This window comes from Henckelia pumila, chromosome 2 (assembly GCF_033568475.1).
Source record: "Henckelia pumila isolate YLH828 chromosome 2, ASM3356847v2, whole genome shotgun sequence".
Lineage (NCBI taxonomy): Eukaryota > Viridiplantae > Streptophyta > Magnoliopsida > Lamiales > Gesneriaceae > Henckelia > Henckelia pumila.
Window position 1 is genome coordinate 145,697,193 of NC_133121.1, and position 24,304 is coordinate 145,721,496.

The 24,304-nt window shown below is 31.3% G+C and overlaps 1 protein-coding gene across 1 annotated transcript; it reads right to left on the reverse strand.

Annotated features, from left to right (window-relative positions):
- Window positions 1-8,662: 8,662 nt before the first annotated feature.
- On the reverse strand, window positions 8,663-15,429 carry LOC140878636 (uncharacterized). Its single transcript, XM_073282250.1, has 2 exons — window positions 15,321-15,429; window positions 8,663-9,090 (listed from the first exon to the last, which is right to left on the reverse strand). The coding sequence occupies exons 1-2, from the start codon at window positions 15,427-15,429 to the stop codon at window positions 8,663-8,665; spliced, it is 537 nt and encodes a 178-aa protein (XP_073138351.1).
- Between the last annotated feature and the right edge of the window lie 8,875 nt (window positions 15,430-24,304).

The following is a 24,304-nucleotide window of genomic DNA, read 5'->3' on the forward strand; positions in this document are numbered from 1 at the left end:
GAGATTTTTGAAGGTCTAAGACAGCTACTGCATGGGTTATATAAGGTTATACGGAGGCCACCAATGTTTAGTAGAGGTCATCCGTGACGGTTTGACCTTGTCCAACGTGCACAAGAACTTTCGTAGAAGGTCATCAACTAACATATATATATATATATATATATATATATATATATATATAGAGTTTTGCTATGTTGTCCACCTTCGGTGTCCACCTCCATGTCCACCTATAAGGTGGCACTCATCCATTAGATGAACCATTTGTATATGATTCATCTCATCCATCGGATGATTGACACATCATAGGTGGGCATAGAGATAGGCACCGGAGGTGGGCAGCATAGCAAAATTATAAATATATATATATATATATATATATATATATATATATATATATATATTCTTTGTTTGGAACTTTGGATCTTTTGCGCACTCATATCTCATCGTGGGTATTTACGTAAGCAGTATCGGTTGATATGACATTTACGTATTCATGAATATACTATGTCATGCACATCAGCCGGTGCTCGCATATGTACCAATGAGCTGATGTGACACTCACATATTGAATATACAAGATGTCACTCAGCGGCTGCTCGCATAAGTACGCGCCCTAATTTACATATTAATTATAAGTTGCCAAATTTAATTTTTTTTCCAAGTTCTTATTCAACTGTAATGTATACAACTCCCAAGAATTTTATCGAACCGATGTGATTACACGCTAACAGTTATACCTGATGGCCGTCATTCGAACTAACAATACACAACTCTAATATTTTAAACGAGTTATTTGCACCAAACACCCCTGTAAAATATTGAAAATGCACACTTCTCCCCTGTGAAATTTTAATAGGCATCTTCAACCCTAACCTTTGAAAAAATTAGCACACTCGCCCCATCAGATAAGTGAGTGTTGCGCACGCGCCCTTCATGCGACTGAGCAAAGATTTTGATATTTTTTGCACTAAATACCCCTGTGAAATATTAAAAATGCATATTTGACCCCTGTGAAAATAATTTTTAAATTTATTCAACCCATAATACACAATTTTTATTAAAATCTAATTATATAATATTTAGCAAACACTTTTTGTTTATTAATATTATTTTTAATTTTAAATTTATTATGATTATATAATTATTTTCCAAAAAATATTATTTTTTTTGAGAGATTTAAAAAGTACAAAAATATTAAATTAAAATGATAATTTCATGCATATTACTTTTCAATTTAGGATTATATATTTTTTAACCAAAATCTAAATTTTTTAAATGCATTGCAGAATTTTCATTAAATAATAATACACAATATTTATTAAGATCTAATTATAAAATATTTTTCAAACATTTTTAATTTTATTTAATTTTATTTTTATTATAAATTTATAATTTTTAATTAATTTATTTTTTAAAAAAATTATTACTTTATCTCGTTATCATTATTTTTATCAAATCACTTCGTGTTTCAACTTCTCCATTAAACATGATTCATAAATAAGGATTTAAATATCTAAAAATACCAAAATATTGAATAAAATGATAAGTTCATGAATGTTACTTTTTCAAATTAGAATTATATAAGCATGTTATTTTTTATTATTTATTACAAATTGTGCAATGCATATTCTCGAAAAATTTTAATTTTGGTTCAATAATATATAGTCCTAAATTAAAAAGCAATATGTTTGAACTTATCGGTTTAGTTTAATATTTTGGTACTTGAAATTATTTAAATACTTGTTTATGAATGCATGTTTAATGGAAAAATTGGAAATACGAAGTGAGTTTAATAAAATAATGATAACATTATAAAGTAATAATATTTTTTAGAAAATAATTAATTAATGATAATACATTTAAAATAAAAAATAAAAATTAATAAAACAAAAAATGTTTGCTAAATATTTATTATTGGATTTTATTAAAAATTTTGTATTATGGGTTGAATAGATTTAAAAATTATTTTCACAGGGGTAAAAATTGCATTTTTAATATTTCACAGGGGTATTTGGTGCAAAAAAAATATCAAAATATTTGTCCAGTCGCATGAGGGGCGCGTGCGCAACAATCACTCATTTGATGGGGCAAGTGTGCTAATTTTTTAAAAGGTTAGTGTTGAAGATGCCTATTAAAATTTCACGGGGGAGAAGTGTGCATTTTTAATATTTCATAGGGGTGTTTGGTGAAAATAACTCTATTTTAAACCGTGAAAAGTGTCATGTATATATCACGTATGAAGTATATATCGAGCATCTTAAATATATAATACAATATAAATTATAGTAGCAAATTAAATATAGTATAAAGATTTATCATAACGGGGCATCTCAAAAATTGGAATCAAATTAAATTGTTTCTGTATAATATTTGTTCCAAGTTGGAACCAAAATCCATAACTTACATATGGTTTAGTTTTGGCTATTAGCTAGAAATAGAAATAACAAACTAAACCAAAGACCAATAATATCGACATAAGCACATAGATCATGACTTGATGTATACAACTAAATCTATATTATTTAGGTTATATTATTACAAAAAAAAAAAAATACTATGCTATTTTAGTAGATATTTATTAGAAGAAAATATATTTTCAAGTCTGATCTATATTTGTTTTTTTGTAATTTTGATCATCTATCTGATCAAATTTCAGTATTGGTCTTTAGGAATTGTTCATATAACACTGCACACGTCAACATTACATTGGCACTACATTGACGTTACATCATCACATTGAAAAAAAAAAGAGTAAAATAACGAAACTAACAAAATTAGCGAACTGAAACTGAAATTTAATGATATAGATAACCAAAATCACAAACATATGTATAGGATCAAAATATAATTTTTTCCGTTCGTTAAATAACTAAATTTAATTAGTTTAATCACCACACTAATTACAATATTATTTCTAATTACCAAAGATTAAATTCAATGGATAAATTTCAGTTCAAATAAATTCAAACAACGATGTTTTGGTATGATACATCGAAAATTAATTTTGCTCATAGTATATATATATATATATATATATATATATATATATATATATCGTACAAGTAGCATACCGATTATACCAAATATCTACAATATATGGAGATATATTATTATACGTTCATACTGATAAAAGAATAGTATAGAAAATGAAAATGAAAATGAAAATGAGGCTACAGTACGTAGTTTTGATTTTTTGCAATACAATTAAGTTTAAAATTTGTTCATTCGAGTCTTTGACCTTAATTTCTTATTTTATTTATCATTTCATTCCTTACATATATTATATATATTTTTTATCGTATATTGATACCGTACATATCATCAATTTTTGTATCATTATCATATTGCATATCGAAAATTTCAATATACGGAGAATTTTGATATTTTTCAGTATTTTGGTGTATCGAAAATTTCAATATCCACCATTAAATAATTCGAATCATAACGATTGGAACATTAATCGTCAAGAAACGAAATCGTACCCAACCATACCCATTTGGTTTGATCTAATTTGCACCTTCCATAAAAATCAAAACCATCAATATTATTTGAGAAATAGCTTGAAACCATATTGCTCCCATGATCTTGAACTGAGGCCAAATTTTAATTTAGTGGCCGCCGAGTCAAAAAGTCGTAAAGAACCTATAGAAAAGCGTATTATATATAAATTAATTAAGCACACTATTGCAAGTGGGAAAGATTCTATCAGGAGTATTCAACAATATACAAACGACAAGCAAGTTAATTCATGTACTTCATAATTTGGAGTTAAATCATGCATGGACGCCAAATTTGTCCAATAAAGTAAATCAATTTTGGAAATTAATAATAATTCCTAAACTTTTTTGCATGTTACTTGTTTATGTTCAATGTTCATCTTTATATTACGACAATTAAATAATTTCATCGAATTAGTAGAATTTCATCATTAATCACACAATTTGATCATTAATTTTTTATATATATTTCTCACACAATCTGTGTGTGTGTGTGTGTATGTATATAATATATAACATGAATAGATATGATCTCTAATTTATATATCATGGAATAAAAAAGGGTCTTTGTGTGTTCTTTTTTAATTTCATTTTTTTTATTTTTGTTGCTTTAAATTTTTGAAGGAATTAATAAGAAAATCACCAAAATTTACGAGAGGTACGTAGTGATCCTCATCTAATTTTTTTATATTACATTTTATTATTAATGCAATAGTGTAATTAAATTACAATAATTAAACTTTTGAAAAATTCTTATTGCATTTCTATTTCGTCTTCGAAATGCGGAAGTCAAACTAAAATTATCAACATACATCTCAAATAGAGATTCGCAAAAAACTCTGAAATGCAAATTTAAGATATTATTTGGAGCCACGTTTGGCCTTCGGCTATATATATATATATATATATCATCTAAAGTTTGAAGTATTTTCCTTTAAAAATGAAAAAATAAAATCGAGACAATTAATTTTGTAGTAGGTCTCATGTGATATGATTGCCGATTTATATTTGTGAGACGAGTTAATTCGATTCATATCTACTAAAAATTAATATGTTTGACATAAAAAAAATTCATAGATCAAATCATATAGGAGATCCATTTCACAAAATTGATCTGTAAAACATAGAAGTTTTGTTTTATTATTATATATCTCGATATATAGTACTTAGTAGTGAACAATCATTTATTTTAACAAAAATTAATTAGAAGAAAAGGGGAAAAAAAAATTAGCCAGAGTTGTTAAATTAAAAAAATATAAAAAGGAGTACGAAAAAGATATACTTGAAGACTTTAATAAGTAGCAAAGAACAGTGCCAGTAACCCGTTACAGGTCATTATGGGCCTCAATTAGCGGGCTTAGGTATAGTGAACATTTAATTTGGGTTTCTTTCAAAAAAATATAATATAAAAATATATGAGCTCCACTCATGATTGCGAATTCATTTCGAAATTAGAAATTTCGAATGATTTTCTTATTATTAAACTAATGTCATCTTTTATTGTATTAGAAATTTAGAGATGAGATATCGAATCAAAATATCGACTTTTGGGATACCGTATCGAAATTCGATAAATAGACATTCTTTTGTAATATCAAAATTTTTTTCGGTATCTGTACGGTATTAGTATGAATTTTTTCCATACCAAAAATTTCTAAATTTCGATATCGGTACTGATATGAATTTTTTTCATACCAATATTTTCGATACGGTATACCGAAAACCCACTCCTAATTAAAATAGCATTTTTATTTATATTTTATTTTAAAACTATATATAAAAAAACATTTCATTCTTTTTTTCGGAAACATACTCATCGCATTGGCCACGAATCACTAGCATGTATAAAATTAAGTTGATGGATAAGAACACTTTCTTGAAACGTTAACGTTGTTCAGTGTTGGTGATGTCCCGTAAAAGGCCTGAGTCATCCTTGGACTTGGGCATGGAAAGAAAATCCAAGAGGAGACCGTCTTGGAGTTGGTCTTGGTAAGGTAAGTGTCTACCCCGTTTAGACCACCATTTTCATCTCGGGCATGCAGCGATCTGGGAATAAGCATGTCAAGACTACCACGGACTCATCCGGTTTAATATTTTTGATCGAACAAAACTAGAATGAATAAATCAACTAATCATGGACCTCGTCCACCGACAATCATGGGACACATTCCCTTCATGTTCACAAATCATGCTAGGTTCGAGACGTGGGCTATGTCCCAAGCATCGTGGGTACTACCCAAGAATCCCGAGACGATAACTGACCTTGGTACCCCAATAGAGGTAAAATTAGGGAGTCAATCACTTCATTCTCTAAAATTTTACAATCTTAATATACTTACTTCTTAACGTGTTTTTTTTTCTTTTTCATGATCACTTTACTGATTGAGCATCGGAGTGGCTACGCCAAAAACCCTTTCAAAGTTTCACTAACATTTTCTTGTTTAAGTGTGTGCAGACCATCCGATCCGAGCTCATGCTACTAGGTGCCAAGTAGTCATTGGGAAAATACACATTTTCTACCTAGGAAGTTGTCCATCCAACTCATTCAATTTTCCCAAGAAGCATATATCAAGTGTGTTTTACTTGTTTAATTTACGTGATTTGCATGTGTTAACTCGGTAATTTACTCATTAATACAGATCAAATATTATATTAATGCATTTTATGGTAGTAAAAAAAATATAAAAAGTTGACTCTACGTCTGAGGTTTAAGTAAGATATGCGGTAGGAAGCTTCTAGAACATGACAAAATTCAAGGTCCAATTTTGATAGTCTGACCTTCCCGGAAGAAGCGATGCACTTATCCATCTAAATACTGTTAATCTGATCTTATTTATTTTAGGTCAGAGGCTTAATTAAATACTTAATTATTAAAATATATATACGTAGCTTCTGGGAAAGGGAAAATCCACCTGCTATTATTGAATATTTGCAATTTTCAATATTGAAAGTCAATAGGAAGATAAAAATCGAAATCGAATACCGAATAATTCAGAACCTTCAAAAGTTTCCAACACATTTTCCAGGAACTTTCTGAAACAAATTATTGATTTATTTATTTATTTATAATTCTGAGTATCATTTTGCTTTATGCATTGTTTTGTCTGTATCCGCCGCAGCCTGTGCATGCATCGGCCATCGAGCGGGTTGGGCTCCCCACTCATTTTCAAAACGACCAATTAACACAAGATTATTACGATAGTATTTTGGAAAATTTTTAAGAAATATTTTTCAATTTTTTTTCATAAAATTTCATAAAAGCTGTTAACCAAACACTACCTACGTATCAATACTATTACCAATTACGACAAGTACACTAACACAAGTATATGTGGTATGTATAAAAATTAATTAATGATAAATTAGAGACGTCACAGAAAGTTCATGTAGCGATTAAATTACATAGAGTGATGGAATAAAATGTGTTAGAATTTATAATCCGAATATTATTATAGAATTATAAACATAATATGTTAATTATTAAAATTATCAGAGGTATATCAAAATGAATTGGGATAATACTGATAAATAATATATACTAAAATCATACCATGGACCACAACCATGCTCTGCTTAATATAGTTATTTGCGTGAAAGTCGAAAAAAGAGGTGTTAGTATATACTAATAAATAATATATACTTGGTAATAGTTATTTGAGATTATAATTGTGTTATGACATTTTTATGATTAATAGAAAATTATGTTTCTGACAGAATTTAATTTTAAATCCAATTAAAGTTCAATTTAGTTTTTTTTGGTGACGTGGGAACCCGCAGCCGCTACTTTTCGGTGTGCTCTGGGTAAACCTCTGGACTAACGCAATAGCCTGCAAACTATGCTAGTCAGACAAACCACACTGGGCAAACTCTGTGTGACAGGCTAGTCCAAGAAAGTATTGACAGGAGAAATCGAACTTCTAACCTTTAACCAAGAGTTCACTTGCTCCATCAACTTGAACACCCTTGAAGGCAAAGGTCAATTTAGTTGTAGCTAGCTAGGGACGCTTGTGTGAAATGATCGGCAGAAAATAAATTTCTAACAAATCAAAATTAGGCATATGACATATACGTTCCATTTCCTTAATGTCGTAACAGTTTTTTTTTTCTTCCTTTTTTATTAGTACACCTCTATTAACTAAGTTTTTTTATTAGTACACCTCTATTAACTAAGTTTTAGAAAATGAGCAACTATTTTTGAATTAATTAAAGAAAAATAAAATAATAAATTTGTTTTCAATTTTTTTCTAATAATTTCCTTAATTTGTATAAAGGGGTGACCGAGTATAAGATGATGTACATGAACGGACAATATAATTTATTTGTGGTTCGTGCCAATTCTGAATTAATAGTCCGTACAACTCAAGAGTCGAAGTGAGCTATGAATGAGAAGTGATTTGAATTATTGTGATGGGATCATTTATAAATATTATAATCAAGGATTGCCTCCTATGACATTATTTTGATCCTTCCACAAATTAACCGATGAACAGATATTAAAAATGTTGAGCAAGGGCTTATAGAAAACGTTACTGACTTCATCTCAATTTCTTCCTGGTGTTCTCGTCGTCGTTGTTCCAAATATATGATTAATGTGTACGTGCATCGAAGAACTTTTTTAATGATTTCTTTTATTTTAATTAATTTCCTACAAATTTTTAGATCATTAGCATTTTTTTTTTCAAAATAAAAATAGTTCAAATAGTTGAGTCGATCCGAAAAATATTAGATTAGAATTGAGGGACGTTTTTGGATTTGGGTTAGATCGAGTAGGACTCAAAATCTGACCCGAAAAAAAGTAACTGGATTAGGTTGGGTTTGATTCAACTTGGGTTTATCCGAAATTTTTTAATTATTATTTCTAATATATAATTAAAAAAGATTAGCTGCATTGTTATATACTATATGTTCGAATGAATTTTTATGTATATTGATATCATAAAATTTTATCATGTAATATTTATTTTGTAAAATTTTGATTTGTCAAACAATTAATTTATTTTGTGCCCTAAGTACTATACTTTAATTTTCTACAATTAGACTTTAAAATTTAAATTATGTACAAGAGAGATTTTTTTAATATATTTAAATCAAAATATTATTTTTGTTGTTGTTATTGTTGTTGTTGTTGTTTTTTTTTTTTTTTTGAAACAAACATAAAAAATATATTAAGAGATCAAGTCCGGAACAATAATATTCGAAATAACAGTAGGACAAGGAACAAAACTTTCTACTAAATCAGGCATAGAAGCAGTCCCCCTAGCTAAAGCATGGGCAGCCTGATTCGCTGATCTTCTGGCAAAAGAAAAAGAACAAGAAGAAACATCTCGAGCGAGAAGTTTACAGTCTTCAATGATGAGGCCCAAATTTGATGAATCCTGATCAGTGCGATTAAGAGCTTCAATAATCAATAATGCATCAGATTCCATTATGATTGTCGACAAATGAAGGTTCTTTATCCAACTAAGAGCTTCATGAATGGCCAGAGCCTGTGCCATCGCTGGATCATTGTTACCGTGCATTCTGCCTTGAGTTGCTGCGAGAACGATACCATGCGAGTCTCGGATAATACAACCAAACCCAACATGAGGAGGAGCTGAAAAAACAGCAGCATCTACATTGCACTTGAGAACATACTCCAGAGGCCTTTGCCACACACCGGAAGCATTCTGCCTTGTTGTTGTTGTTATGTATTTTGAATTTTATTTATTATTCTGTTAGAAAAATATAAAAAATCAAAGTTATGGTTTGGATTGATCAGTTCAGTCAAGTTCGGATATGGGTTGGTCATTTTTGAGTTGAATCGGGTTCAATTTTAGGTTGAGAAATTTTATAACAATATGTTATGTCTATCCGAACCAAAATTCGTCCAACCCACTCCAATTGACATGTCTAATCTTATATTCATGTGGTGGTGGTGAGATAATGTTCAATTCAATAATTTTATTTTAAAAAAATAGAATAAAATTGCGCATAATTATAACAAATTAAAATTACATGATTAAAACTTAAAAACTTTTTTTTATGTAAAATACATGTAATTCAAACAAATTGCAAATAACTAAATCTAATTAACAATAAACTAAATAAATTATTAGTTGAATCTTTTAACGAAGAATTTTTTCATTGAAAATTCATTTAATATTGACATTGAACATCACTCAGCTTTTAATTGTTAACATATTTCTCTATGATTCGATTTTTCTGCTTCATCTCCTTTTTTTTCTTGTTCCCTCAAACCTTATTTCGTACTTTTTTTTTCCTTCCGTGTTTTGGTACATTTTTGCACAAAGCTTTCTAGGCCAATATTTGCATCCTTTTGCTCATAATATTTTCTCTCTTCTTCTTGCATTTGTTTGAGCAAATCCACAGCTTGGATCTTTCGAGTTTCGATCATTCTCCATTCATACTCTTGTTGAAGATCTTCCTTACTATTGGTCTAATGATTTTGCCATGGAATTGAAGGAGCCGCTTTCAATGGCCTAAAAAACGCGGTCGTCTCCTTCATCGGTAGTGGTGTTTCGGAGGAAAAAAAATTGAGAGGATTCACCCTCGATATTCTTTTCATTGAAAGTCTTTAGAAATTCTTCCATTTTGGAAGCAATTTTGTAGGACCAAGTGTTTGTCACTTTATCAAAATTTAAAGCTAGTGGTACCGATGCAACTCAAATATTTTAAACCGCACAACATGTCAAGCGCCACGTTTGCGATTGCTCTATCAAGCAAACACAACTATTGCACCAATGATCTCAATCTCAATAAGTGCACTCCTTGCAATAAATGAAAATTGAACTCGTGATATTATTGACTCTAATATCAATTGTAAGATCAATTGTTTGCCGTTTTACCAAAATATATAGTTGATAGTAATTGTGCATCTCAAATATTTTAAACAACACAATAGGTCAAGTGACATGTAGGGATGCCAATTTTCCCACTAGTCGGGGTTACGTAGGGAAAACCAAAAACGAGGTGGGTTTGGATGAGCTTTTTCGGGTATGAGTGCGGGTTCGGGGATTTTTAAAAATTTCCGCATATTGGGATGGGTATGGGGATGTTATCCTTATCTCCGAACCCGTCCCGATAATAATAATCAGGGGCGGAGCCAAAAATAAATTAAAGGGTGACTAAAATCTTTGAAATATCAATGTATTTAAAAAATTTATATAATATATAAATAATAATAAATCAATATGAGTTAGGCTATAATCATTTTAGACTAAAGACAAAAAATTGAAAACTAAGATATATATCTAATTTGGGCCAAAGCAGGCCTGGGCTGTAGCCTAGGCCTGCCACCCCCTCCATCCGCCTAAAATAATAATAATAATAATAATAATAATAATAATAATAATAATATTGAATTGTATATTTTTTTTATTTATTAAAGTTTTCTAAATCTTGAAGTATGAATTAAACTAAACTTTAAAATTAAAATAGTAGTATATATTAGTTTGTATTATTATTATTATGAATTATATATCATGCATTCATTTATGATAATATAATTTTTATAATATAAAATATTATTTGAACTTAATTTATTTACGTATAAATAAATAAAATATTAAGATTAATTATGTATATTTATTATTTATTTGAAAAATATTTGAGATATATATATATAATTCTTACAAAATTTTGATATATAATAGGCTATTTTAAAAAAAGAATTTTGATTGATAGAGATATTTTTTATTTAATATATTGTGATTAATTTTAAAATTTTATTAAAATCAAAATTTTTTACACCAAATTATTTTATGTATTTTACATAAAATTTAATAATATATATATATATATATATATATTTGAGTATGGGGACAGAGATGAGGATTAAGTCCTCGTAGAGACAGAGACGAGGAACCCCTGATTAAAAATAATGGGGAATGGGGTGAGGGTGGGGATGAAGACTAGTTTTGTATTCGGAGACGAGGATGAGAAAGGGTGTTAGAATGTATTAATTATTTTATTATTTATTTACTAAGGTTATATTAGTCTTTTCATTTTTATTCTAAATAATTATTATTCATTTTTGTCTATTATAATAGTGAGTTGAACAATTCTAATTTGGCTTTCTCTGCAATCTCGCTCGAAACCCTTGTATACCTCCATATTTGTTCTTCTTGTTTCTTCATGGATTTTGGCTGCACTATGAAATCTAACATGGTATCAGAGAGGAGTTTTCTGGTGTCCATGTCTTCTATTAATCCATCTATGTTGTGCATGACACTGCCTGGGATTTGAGAAAAAGGCTATTCTTTGGTTGGTTGTTTGATCCAGTTGGTAACACTCTTTTTCGCAAGCTTCTTATTTAACATCTTGATATTTTTTAGTTTTGTTTGTTATGGCAACTCAAAGGGATGATTCGATGCAGTCAATTACTGTAGTAACCCAGATTCCATTTTAAGATAATAATATGTTAAACATGATTAAGGTTTAGTAATTTCGGAGTGTTATTGGACTTCGGAAGGGAATATGGGCTTTTGACTTTGGGCCAGATCGAAAGCTCCGATCCTAGCCACTTCGGAACCTCATCGGAAGCACAGAGATCAGAAGCTCCGATCCTGGAACGGCAGTTCCGATCTCCAGCTGCCAGCAATGCTCGATGACTCAGCCACGAGTTTTGACAAGTGTTGAACGTAGAGCAGATCGGAAGCTCCGATCGCCCGATCGGAAGTTCCGATCCCGACGTGTCACACATGCACGCAGTGAGCTGGATCGGAAGCTCCGATCCTGAAATCGGAAGTTCCGATCCTGGCCGGGAATTTTGCCTATAAATAGGGCTTCTCAGATTCATTTCTAAATACGAATTCCCGAGTTTCTTTCTTCAGTTATATAGTATGAGATATACACTTGAGGGCCCTATCGGTTATAATAGAGGTTCTGGAATAACCAAGTTGTGGTTATAGTCATCCGGGACTAGCGACTCCAAAGGGCTAACTACGGACGAAGGTATGGTCCGGGAATCTATTTAAGTTTTGGGAGTACTTATTAGCTTAGTTAAGGCTTATAGAATTTATGTAGTGATACGGTGAACTTTTGAATATAGGCTTGGAACCTAGGATCTTACTATACTTGAACTAGCCTAGAGGTATGTACACATTGACTGAGATTGCCAGCGAGTATACATGTTTATATGTTGCATTTATTTGGCATTATTATGTGGCATGATATATGATTTACCGCTCTCTATATTCATATGTCATGTGCATATACACGTTGAGCCTATACCTTGTTATACCTGACTATAGAGCCGCTCAGCTCTATACTCGATAGTCTGTCACTGAGAGTACCGCGAAGGCGGGGGAATTTATGTCTATCTACTCTGGTGTACTAGACGAGTGTGGTTGCACCCAGAGGTTGATCCGTGCGGTGGCAGCACTCATGTGGCGCCGGTACTGAGCATGATTTTCGGATGACCCGTTACCAGTCATCATGTTGCATGCATCATATATTTACGTGTACTCATGTTTATGTACTGGGCGTTAACGCTCACGTCCTAGTTGTTATCTTGGACACCCTATTCCATGGGGCAGGTCGCAGGATGGACGGAGCTGGTAGTTTAAGGCATGACTAGGGAGCAGGAGCCTTGAGGATTTTATTATACAGCAGGATTCGATATAGCTGTATAATGTTTACTGTTTAAGGTTTTGATTTGGTTGTATCACTACAGATTTAAGCCTGGATTTTATTACTAAGCTGATATGTATTTTATGGTTTTGTTTCCGCATGTTTTACTCTGTTAAGTTATTTTGATGTATTAAGTTTAATGTATGCTATTAGTTGCCAGTTAGTAGGTGATACCATGCAGGGTCACTACAATTACTGTTAAATTAGATGGCAAAAATTATGCATATTGAAGTTATGTGATAAAAAAATTTCTTGAAAAGAAAAAAAATGTGAGGTTATATTGCTGGAACAAAAAAGAAATCTGAGGATCAAAAGGATGACAAATTTGAGGAACAATTAGAAGTTTGGGAAGTAAATAATTCGAAGATTATCACTTGGAGCAACAATTCGGTGGAAAATTCGATAGGTATACAACCGACAAAGTATGAAACAACAAAGGAAGTTTGGGATCATTTGTCGGCGGTATACTCAATCCAACTTTAAGAAACAATATCAGTTAGAAATTGATATCCAATCACTTCAACAAAAAGATAAGAGCATCCGAGAATTTTATTATGCTATGACAAATCTCTGGGATCAATTGGCACTCACTGAATCATCGGAACTTCAAGCTTTCTCTCCTTATATTGATTGTATGGAGCAAAAATGTTTGGTTCAGTTCTTGATGGCCCTTCGTGATGAATTTGAAACATAGTGTGGAATATTTTACATCGTACAAATTTTCCATCTGTTATTATGTAGCTAATGAACTACTAGTTGAAGAGATACATAAAAAATCACAAATGGAAAGGAATTATCCCTTCACCCGATCCTTATGTGTTGGAAGTCCCCAATAACACATCTTCCTTCTATTAGAACAAGTCCAATACAAGAGTTGCAAATTATTAATGCAATTATTGTAAAGAAAAATGTCATTGGAATGTCCTAAGTTGTTGAACAAATCAATATCACAACAACGACAATTTCTGCCTCCAAAATCCAAGTCATCGCAGTTCCATCAATCTAAAAAATGGGCCTATAAGGCATCACAATCTAGTGCAACAGCAGCTTCATCACCACCTACAAGTTCCATGATGGACTCTCTTGCTGAACAATTTCAGAAGTTTCTTTCCACACAACCAAGAGTCATGTCTGCCTCAAGTTTTTCAACATCAAGTTTTTTAGGTATATCTTCTCAGTTGGTATCTTAGACTTGGGAGCATCTCATCATATGTCTCCTAACCCATCATTTTTCGTTTCTGTGTCACCAACAAATTACATATCTGTCATTACTGCTGATGAAACCACTATATCCACAGCAGGTATAAGCTCGATTGTCACATCAAAAATCTCTCTGCCTAATGTTTATCATATCCCTCAACTTACATTAAATCTTGTATCTGTTTGTCAATTGTGTGATTCTAGTTACTTAGTTTTGTTTTTTTATACCTCTTGTTATGTGTAGGATCCACACTCTCGGAGGCAGATTGGGATAGGTCGTAGGCAGGGTGGATTGTTTGTTTTGGATGAGTTAAAAGCACCATAAATTGCAGCTCCTAATATTAACTTGTCCTCTTTTTGTTTGAGTCATTCTTCATCTTATTTTTATGTATGACATTCTTGTATTGGTCATGTTTCATTTTCTCAATTAAAATATTTGGTTTCTACAAGAGCATTAGGATACTTGAAACCTCATGATATTTCTGATTGTAGTGGGTGCAAATTGGAAAAATTCTCTGCATTACCCTTTGATATAATTGTTTCATATACTAATGCACCACTTTATTTAGTCCACTCTGATGTATGGGGACCATCTCATATTGTCGTCAAAGAGGTATCTCGATATTATATTTCATTTATTGATGATTATACTCGTTATTGTTGGGTATATCTTATGAAACATCATTCTGAATTTCTAAACATTTATAATGACTTTAGATCCCTTGTCAAAAATAAACATTCAGCTCTCATAAAATGTGTTTAGATGCGATTTTGGAGGAGAATATACTTCTAAAAATTTCAATGAATTACTTGCTTCTGATGGTACAATACATCAAACTTCTTGTACAAATACACTAGAGCAAAATGGTGTTGCGGAGAGAAAACATATGCATATTATTGAAATTGCTCGTTCTCTTTTGTTATCTACTTATGTTCCACATGACTTTTGGGGAGAGGTAGTTCTTACTGTTTTCCACGTAACCAATAGAATACCATCATTTACCTCAGGTTTGTGCCCATTTGCAAAAACTTTATGGCTCTGTTTCTGTCTACTCTTCACTAATAGTTTTTTTGTTGTAATTGATTTGTTCTTCGCCCTCATGTAGAACGTAGGAAGTTATCTTCTTGTTCTGCTATTTTTGTTTTCTTATGTTATGGTGATGGTCAAAAAAGATATCGTTGTTTTGATTTCGACACTCGAAAATTATATGTATCTCATCATGTTATCTTCCTTGCGCATATTCCTTTCTTTTCTATTCCTACCAATCCTCATAATGTGTCAAAGTATGATATTATCCATATTGACCCTTTTTTCCAATGATCCAGATAATGTTTCTATAGGTACTGACACTCATATCCTTGATGTTAATCCATCACCCCTCCTTAAGGCTATCCCAACATCTCTTGAGACAATGGATTCTGCTCCTCGTTATTCTCAAAGCACTCGTAAGTCAACTCAATTACCAGATTTTGTTTATTCTTCCTACGCACTCTCTTTTGTATCCTTCTTAACATCTATTCACAATCTTTCTGAGTCACTTTCTTACAAAGAAGTAGTACTTGATCCACTCTGGCAACAAGCGATGACCGAGGAACTATATGTGTTATCCAAAACTCGTACTTGGGACTTGGTACCTCTGCCCACCAGGTAAAAATGTTGTTGGTTCATGTTGGGTATACAAGATCAAAACTAAATCTAATGGCTCGGTCAAACGTTATAAAGCCATATTGGTGGTGAAATGTTTTTCTCAACAATGTAGTTTGCTCATGTTGCGAAAATGAATTTTTTTCGTACACTCATTGTTGTTGAATCAATTCGCCAGTGTCATATTTCTCAAATGGATGTTAAAAATGCCTTCTTGAATGGTGAACTTCAAGAAGAAGTTTACATGGTTCCTCCTCCTGGTGTTTCTCATAACTTGGGTGAAGTTTGTTTGCTTAAGAAATCATTATATTTACTTAAACAAGCTCCATGAGTATGGTTTGAAAAGTTCCCTGTTGTGGTTGTTTCACTAGGATTTCAACATAGTTATAATCATGATCCCGCTCTTTTTATTAAATGAAATTCTGTAATCCCACTCAATAATTTGATCATTACTAGAGACGGTGTTGACGGGATTACAGAATTGAAGTCTAAATTAGCTACTCGTTTTGAAATTAAGGATTTGGGTACTTTACGGTATTTTCTAGGTATTGAAGTAGCTTCTTCTTCCAAAGTGTAAGGCCCAAAAGTTCACTAGCTCGATCACGATAATTTTATATGATTTATGCATGTTATCCATGATATTTAATTGTTATGTGTAAAATATATTATGTTATGTTATGACTGAGATTTACTGTGTTGCTAGTTGTTTAAAGTTATTAGGTTTGGAATTTAGACTGGACTGAAGGAACGAGACTAGCCATCGAACGAGTTAAGACAATTTTTAATGTTTAATTTAAATTTTAAGTTGGAGCAGTATTTTGAGAGAAAATATTCCTTGTTATGTAATTTTAATATTTGAGAGTAAAACTTTTAAAAGTTCGTGTTTGAGACTAACGGGCCGACTTCTAAGCCCATGAGTCACAATCTATTGAGGCGTCAGTTTCATTCAGTATTTTCACTTGTTTGGACGCCACTTTCTCTCCCAAATTCCACTTCACTTGATATGCTAATTTTTAATTAAAATTTTCAATTTTCATAATATATGTTTGTTAATTTGTAATTTGGTCTTCTATATTATATATAAAAAAAAATGTATTACTATTGTATATTTCAAATGTTGGGAATTTTATCTTTTTTAATCGGGAGTAATAAATGTTGCATTACATATGTGAGTGCTACGTCGATACAATATCAGCGATATTGAAAAGGCACATAACTGAAAAAACAGATATAATGTGTCGATTGAAATTGAAATTTGACAATATAAATGAAAAAAAAAACAGATATAATGTGTCGATTGAAATTGAAATTTGACAATATAAATGACCAAAATCATAAGTAGAAAATTCCAAATGACCAAAATTATAGTTTTTACTATTTTCATGTATCTTTCAAATCATTAATATCTTATGACAATGAAATTATACCAGAATAATTTGATGTAATTCAACATAGCAAAATTTGGTATCATCATATTTGATACACAGTCAAGGAGGGTTTACTCGAAATAGTAGTATAGTTGTCAATACATTATAATTAAAACTTGTATCTTTATCTCAAGTAAAAATTGCGTAAATGCAAAATAATAATAATAAAATAAAAGAAAGCACTCATTTATCCCCGCGATGACAATTGAGACCCTTGCTATTTATTTATTTATTTTTAAAAAAAAACTTGTATCTAAGGTTATGGAAAAAATTTGAGCCATTTGAAGTGATTGCGTCGTTTCAATAATAATAATAATATTTTTTCAAAAAAAAAATTAATAATAATAATATTTAAAATTTTATTAAGTGTGCATAGCTTATTCTAACTGTTTTTTGTGTCATGGCATGTTTTCTCCAAAAAAAATTTGTACCCCTACACTCTCTCTTCAACTCACTTATCCTACATTTTGATCTCCCAACTGCTCGCATCATCTATATTCTTTTATCATATATATTTCCATCAATTAAAACTGAATTTCATTCATGAATATTTTTTTATATTTGAAAAAAAACAAAAAAAATGAACAAGCACTTTAAAATTAACAAATTATTCAATATACAATGCATTATATTTGTATATAATATTTTACACACGCAACGCGTGTGCTTCGTCGCTAATAATAATAATAATAATTGAATGGGTTCTCCTTCTAGTTCTAGAAAAGGCAAGAGTACGTATCATTAATAATTTAAATGCATTAAATGCCAGCTTTTTTCAAAAATGAAAAGGTGATAGAGACATCATATATTTCTTATTTTTTTAAAAAAAAAAACATGTATATTTCCTATTTCTTTATCCACTCTTTAGACAATTGTTTATTAACTATACACATTAGAGATGATATATCCAAGATATATAGATAGATATGAGTAATATAATGATATAGAATTTAATTTTTTTTAGAATTCGAGTGAAATATTGTTTGATGAAATAAGGATGTGTTGTCAATTTATGTTTTATCATTCACATCAAATAGTGTACCAATAGATTCACAAAGATTAATCATTATATGATCTCATAATTGATGAAAGGTATCGACATGACATTATACAAAAACTTATGCAAGTAAACACGCTGATGTTGTCCTATGATATATTGTTGGAAACATCAAAGGACAGCACCTCCTAAAACTTAACAAGTTCGAATGGAAACAAATTAAGTTCAATCAGTAACAAATAATTACGAATAAATACGCAGCGAAAATAATAAAACAATAAACACAAAAGTTATTGTGCACAATTGCAAGCACTTGTACAATGCCTCATGGAAAAAATCATTACTAAGATAAAGTACACCCCAAAAACTATAATATGAATATAAAAAAATCAGAAGGTGAGAAACAAAAACACATCCGCTAGGATAAGCCCGAAATATCTTCAAAATGAAGTGGCCACGATGTTATGTTCGAGTGTTTTCCAACACGTCGAACTACACTAGAAATCGGCGAGAATTCTTCGACCGGAATATGTGATATTCGATAGCTTGATTTTCAGAATTCTTCTCTAAGTTTTTGTGAAAACTCTGCTCTTTTTCACGTTCAAAATCTCTCTAATCTTCTCTCTATTTCTGCACGTTTTATTCTACATCTTGATATATATTGATTTGTTTTCCTTTTGATTGAGTCCTGTTAAATATGGAAACCAGTCTCTCGTTAGTATAATTACAAAAGTGTAATCCCAAATTCATGCATCCATCTTAAAGTGAAATCCATATATTTTCCGACACGATTAAGGATAACTGTTGAATGAAAATGATTAATTTTCTACCCGTTGTACATTTGTGTATAACTCATTCCGACTAAACCTTCTACAAAGAAAACAACTCTTGGTGCAGAGCATTTGGATCTTGGTATCGTAAAAAAAATATTATACTATTTTCTCAAATTTATAGTCAAACTCTTAGATTTATCATGTTAATCTGTAAGATCGAGCGTGTATCATTTTACCAAAAACTATAGTTGGTGATAATAATGCAACTCAACTCTTTTAAATCGCACAGTAGCCTAACGTCCTGGTTTGATCGCTCTATCGAGCAGGGACAATCATTATAACCCGACATAATTAGTATAATTTATATTTGGTTGTTTTCAAGTAAATCCAGTAATCTTAATTTTTTTATTTTATATATAAATACGTAGAAATTTATGAATAAAACCATGACTCATTAAATAAAATATAAATAATACCAAAGTGAGGGGAGAAGAAAAAATTAGTAATGGGTTTTGATATATTTGTTAGATACGTACATAAATAAATTAAGTTTTTTTTAATTGTTTTAATAAAAAAAATAGAATGACCTTTCACTCAAAAGTACCAAAATTGATCACTTTGAGATATTCATATTTAATACTAATAGAATATAAACAGATTAATTACTATGCCAATGTTAATATTATCCATTGGTATATATTTCTATTACTATATATGCCAAAATTGATAACAGATTAATTACTATGCCAATGTTAATAGTATCCATTGATATATATTTCTATTACTATATATGCCAAAATTGATATATATTAACATATTAATTACTATGCCAATGTTAATAGTATCCATTGATATATATATATATATATATATATATATATATATATATATATATTTTGATGAAGTGTAAAATGTGTGTGTAAAATGTAAATCAGGCACACAATTATACAAAAGTGTTTCATTATCATCATATATAAATTATAATATTAGTCACAACCCCCAATTGATATGCCAAATTATACTAAAATAAAATCAATATTATATACCACACTAAATTAAATTTCACAACTATAATATCACCCTTAGTTCATAATATTAAAAAAATTGATTAAAATCCATATAATTTTTCTAAAAAAAAATAATAAGGGCTCGTACAAGCACACAACTAGTTGTTAATTGTTATTACTTATTATGTTAACTCAAAAGAAAAAAAAAAGGACAAATTATTTAAAACTCCCCATTACCAAACTTCTCTTTAACTTAACTCCCTACCCACCCTTTTCTTTGTTTTCACTCCCTAATGATCCCCATTTTTGAATATTTTTGAATTAACAATTAATTAAAATTAATCTTTTGTACGTGGCTTTGTTATACCTATTAAAATTAATCTTTTGTACGTGACTTTGTTATACCTATCGGTTATGCAAGGTTTCCAGCCTATATACTCTAGATTAGGGTCCAACATGCTTTCGTAAGATAAATTAAATTCAAATACCTCTTTGACCATAATGTCGTCGGGTCATACCTGCCGAGTTTTATGAAGTGCTCCTCACACTCCAACTACGCAGTCACAACAGATGGTTTCTGCACAAGCTCCTTCAACGACATCCAGCACAGCCTTAATTCGTTTTCTACCTTAAGGCGTATGGTATATAAATTTAATTATAAAATATGAGCATGAAAGAACAAGAGGCTTTAAAGAAATTATTCAGACATAATATTATTACATAAATCAACTCCTTTGAAGAGGAGAAGACAATTTGTTTAGCTACTCATAGTAGCCTTGTTCTTGAAATACATAAAAAAAACTTAATACAATAGAAAGAGAAATCTTACAACAATTTATTTGTAAGAAAACTGAAGGGAATGATCGATGTCTTCAGCTTCCTCAAATGTCTGTATTTATAGCTGTAGTTCCACTCGTTTCACCGAGAAACTTCAGGGAATCTTACAGCTGTCTTGTATTTCTTTATGTCATTATTGATGGCATCTTTTACTAGTGAAGGAGGCAGCTGTCTTGAATTTTTTATGCCATTATTGATGGCATCTTTTACTAGTGGAGGAATCACATGACTGCCACTTTCTTTTAGCTTTACTCTCCTCACATGCCTGCTTTATTGTTGTCGGGACATCTTTCGCTTTTGAAGTAGACCCCTGTGAAAACGCATCTTTGGTGGTCCTTGTCCACCTTTGTTTGTCTCGGAAAAATCTTTTCGATCCGTTCGGGGTCTAAAGGTTTTTCCAAATTCTGGCTCCTTCTGATTTGGGCATTCTGGGCAGATATTTTCTGACCATCGTCCAATATGAGCCATGTTACAAAATTTTTGGCGAGTTTCTTTACTCCCCGGCAGCTTGTTGGTCCACAAAAGATTTCTCTTCTTTTCGAAGAGTTCTTCCGCAAATGCTGTAGTTTTTCCTGTCATTGTGTTCAATAGGAACGATCCGTTCACAGAATTCTGATAATATTTGAATGGAAACTTGACTTTGTCCATCTCAGTAAGACAGACCCAAATACCTCATGCCCTTCTGGTTGAGATCTCATTTTCCCCGAAAGTGGACACCAAGGGTATTTCTTCAGTTTTAGGATCCTTGATAAATTTATGACTGTTTATATCAGGTCTCCTCAGCTTGATAAAATGAAAGGGTTCGTGTGATCCTTTCACTGTTGGTTCTGGAGCTGCACTGAAAAAATATAACTCAAGCACATCTTCTCTGGACAAATGATCATTATTTGCCCATGTTTCTTGGACTGCTTCCTGAATCCATTTTGGTAACTGTGATATCTCTAGAAAGCTTGGTGACGTTGTATAAACTGAGGCCAAAGCCCCAAATTCATACCAGAGTTTTACATCTTTAGGATTGACATTGTTTTTTAGCCAAACCCTTGGATATATTCCTGCAACATCAACCCTGCAAGTGTTCGGGTTGATTTCATTCCTTGTATTCAATTTCTCCTACTTCTGTTGATAAACCTAGAATGGAGAAATAATAGATGGATTAATATCAATCTTAGATTTGCCCTTGTCAGTGTTGGGCCTAAGATTGATCTCTTCCTCTTTTACCCCAGAGGCGGAGGGTTGACTTGATGAGTTATCCTCATCAATTGTTGCTTCATCCAGATCATCAAAGGCTGATGATAGATTAGAGCTTGTTTCTTGAGTTTTAGATTCCTCAACATCTTGTTTCACAACCGCTGGTTGTATTTCTTGTTCTTGTAAAACCAATGGTTTTAGTATATCTTGTTTATGAGAAACCAATGGTTTCTCTATAGCCTTCACAATTGGTCCTTGAATAGCAGCTCATAGTTGTGTTTGAGCTTGCATACATCTTGTAATTTGATTAGATACTTTGATCCGATCAGCTTGTTGTAACCTGTCGGCCATTTCAGCATTAATGCCTAACTGGTTGAACTCGTTTTGAAGCAACCCAAGGTGTTCCCTGAGATGCCTCTGTATTTTCAGGATGGAATCCACGTCACTGTCTTCCATCTCTTGTTAAAAAATCTGCAAGAATATTTTCATGAGATTTAATAATAACAATATCAAAAATATAATTTTGACATAATGCTTGCCATCTTAATAACCTAGCTTTCTCAGGTTTAGATTCAATCTTATTCTTTAGGAAAGCTTTTACCTGGGTGTTATCAACCTTCAGAGTGAATTTTTTAGCAAGTAAAAATAATGGCCATTTTTCAAAAGCCCTTTTAACCGCATAAAATTCCTTCTCGTTGATATGCCATCTAATGACCTCAGATTCTGAAAAAAGACCGCTACAGTATCTGCATGGTATTTCCCCATCTGGAGTGATTTTGGTAAGGACTGCCGCCCACCAATCGTCACTGGCATCCGTAAATAATACCAGATCATCTTCATCTACGGGTATAGCCATTTTTGGGAGATTCTTACATATCTCTTTTAATTGGTTTACCCCTTTAGTATGGTCATCGGTCCATATAAACCTAGCATCCTTTTTTAACAAAGGACTGAACACCTTTCTGTACATTGCTAGATTGTTAATGAACTTCCCTGCAAAATTAACTACTCCAAGAAAACTCTGGAGTTATTTTACATTTTTGAGTTTATCTGGAAAATTCTTTACCTTTTCCACAATATGGAGTTGTAGAATTATTCCAATTTCATCAATCTCAATACCGAGGAATTCAATTTTCCTTGTTGCTATGACTGCTTTCTTTTCAGATAACACCAGTCCTTCTTTTTTACAAATTTTAGAGAAATCTCTAAGTGTTTAACGTGTTCGTCTATATTTTTTGATGCTATAAGAATATCATCAATATAAACAAACATAAAGTTGAAATAATCTTTAAAAAGGTTATCCATCTTTCTTTGAAATATCGGGGGTGCATTAGCCAATCCCATAGGCATAACTTCCCAAATATAGTGTCCTTGTGGAGTAGAGAAGGCTGTGAATTTTTTACTTCCTTCTTCCATTCGAATCTGGTAAAATCCAGACTTACAATCAAATTTTGAGAACACTTTAGCATTTCGTACACAACTAATTAGGTGTTCTCTACTTGGTATGAAGTACCCATCAAACTCCAAGATTTTATTAATACCTTGGTAGTTGATAACTAACCTGAGTTTCCCTCTTTTTATTTCACCATGATTTCTGACCAGAAATCCTGGGCTGCTATATGGTGAAACTCCTTCTTTGATTAGACCAAGGTCCAAATGTTCCTTGATAATTATTCTCATATCCCTTTGATCTGTTATGTTCATCGGGATAGGCTTATATCTGACGAATTCATACTCTTTGCCTTCCTTTAGAGTAAGGCTGACTTTGAGTTGATTTCTATCCCACCATGCCAAAGGATGCTCGTTGTAACTTTTCTTGAGCCTCTTTTTGACATCTTCAAGGGATACCTTATTATCTAACTCTATATCTCTGTGATTTAGAGTTACCTTGAGAAGCTCCATATCATCCGTTTGAAGTTCTTGTTCTGTTGTTATTTTCAACATGGTTTCTCCAAACCTTCTTGGATCTTTCATTTTTGGGTGAAAAAGTTGTCCTTTATCACCACGCTGGCTGCAAAATATTATCGGCAATTGTCTATAAAAAGCAACCTTGAGTCTTTGAATGATAATTTTATTATCACAAATTGTAGTAAACATAAGTCT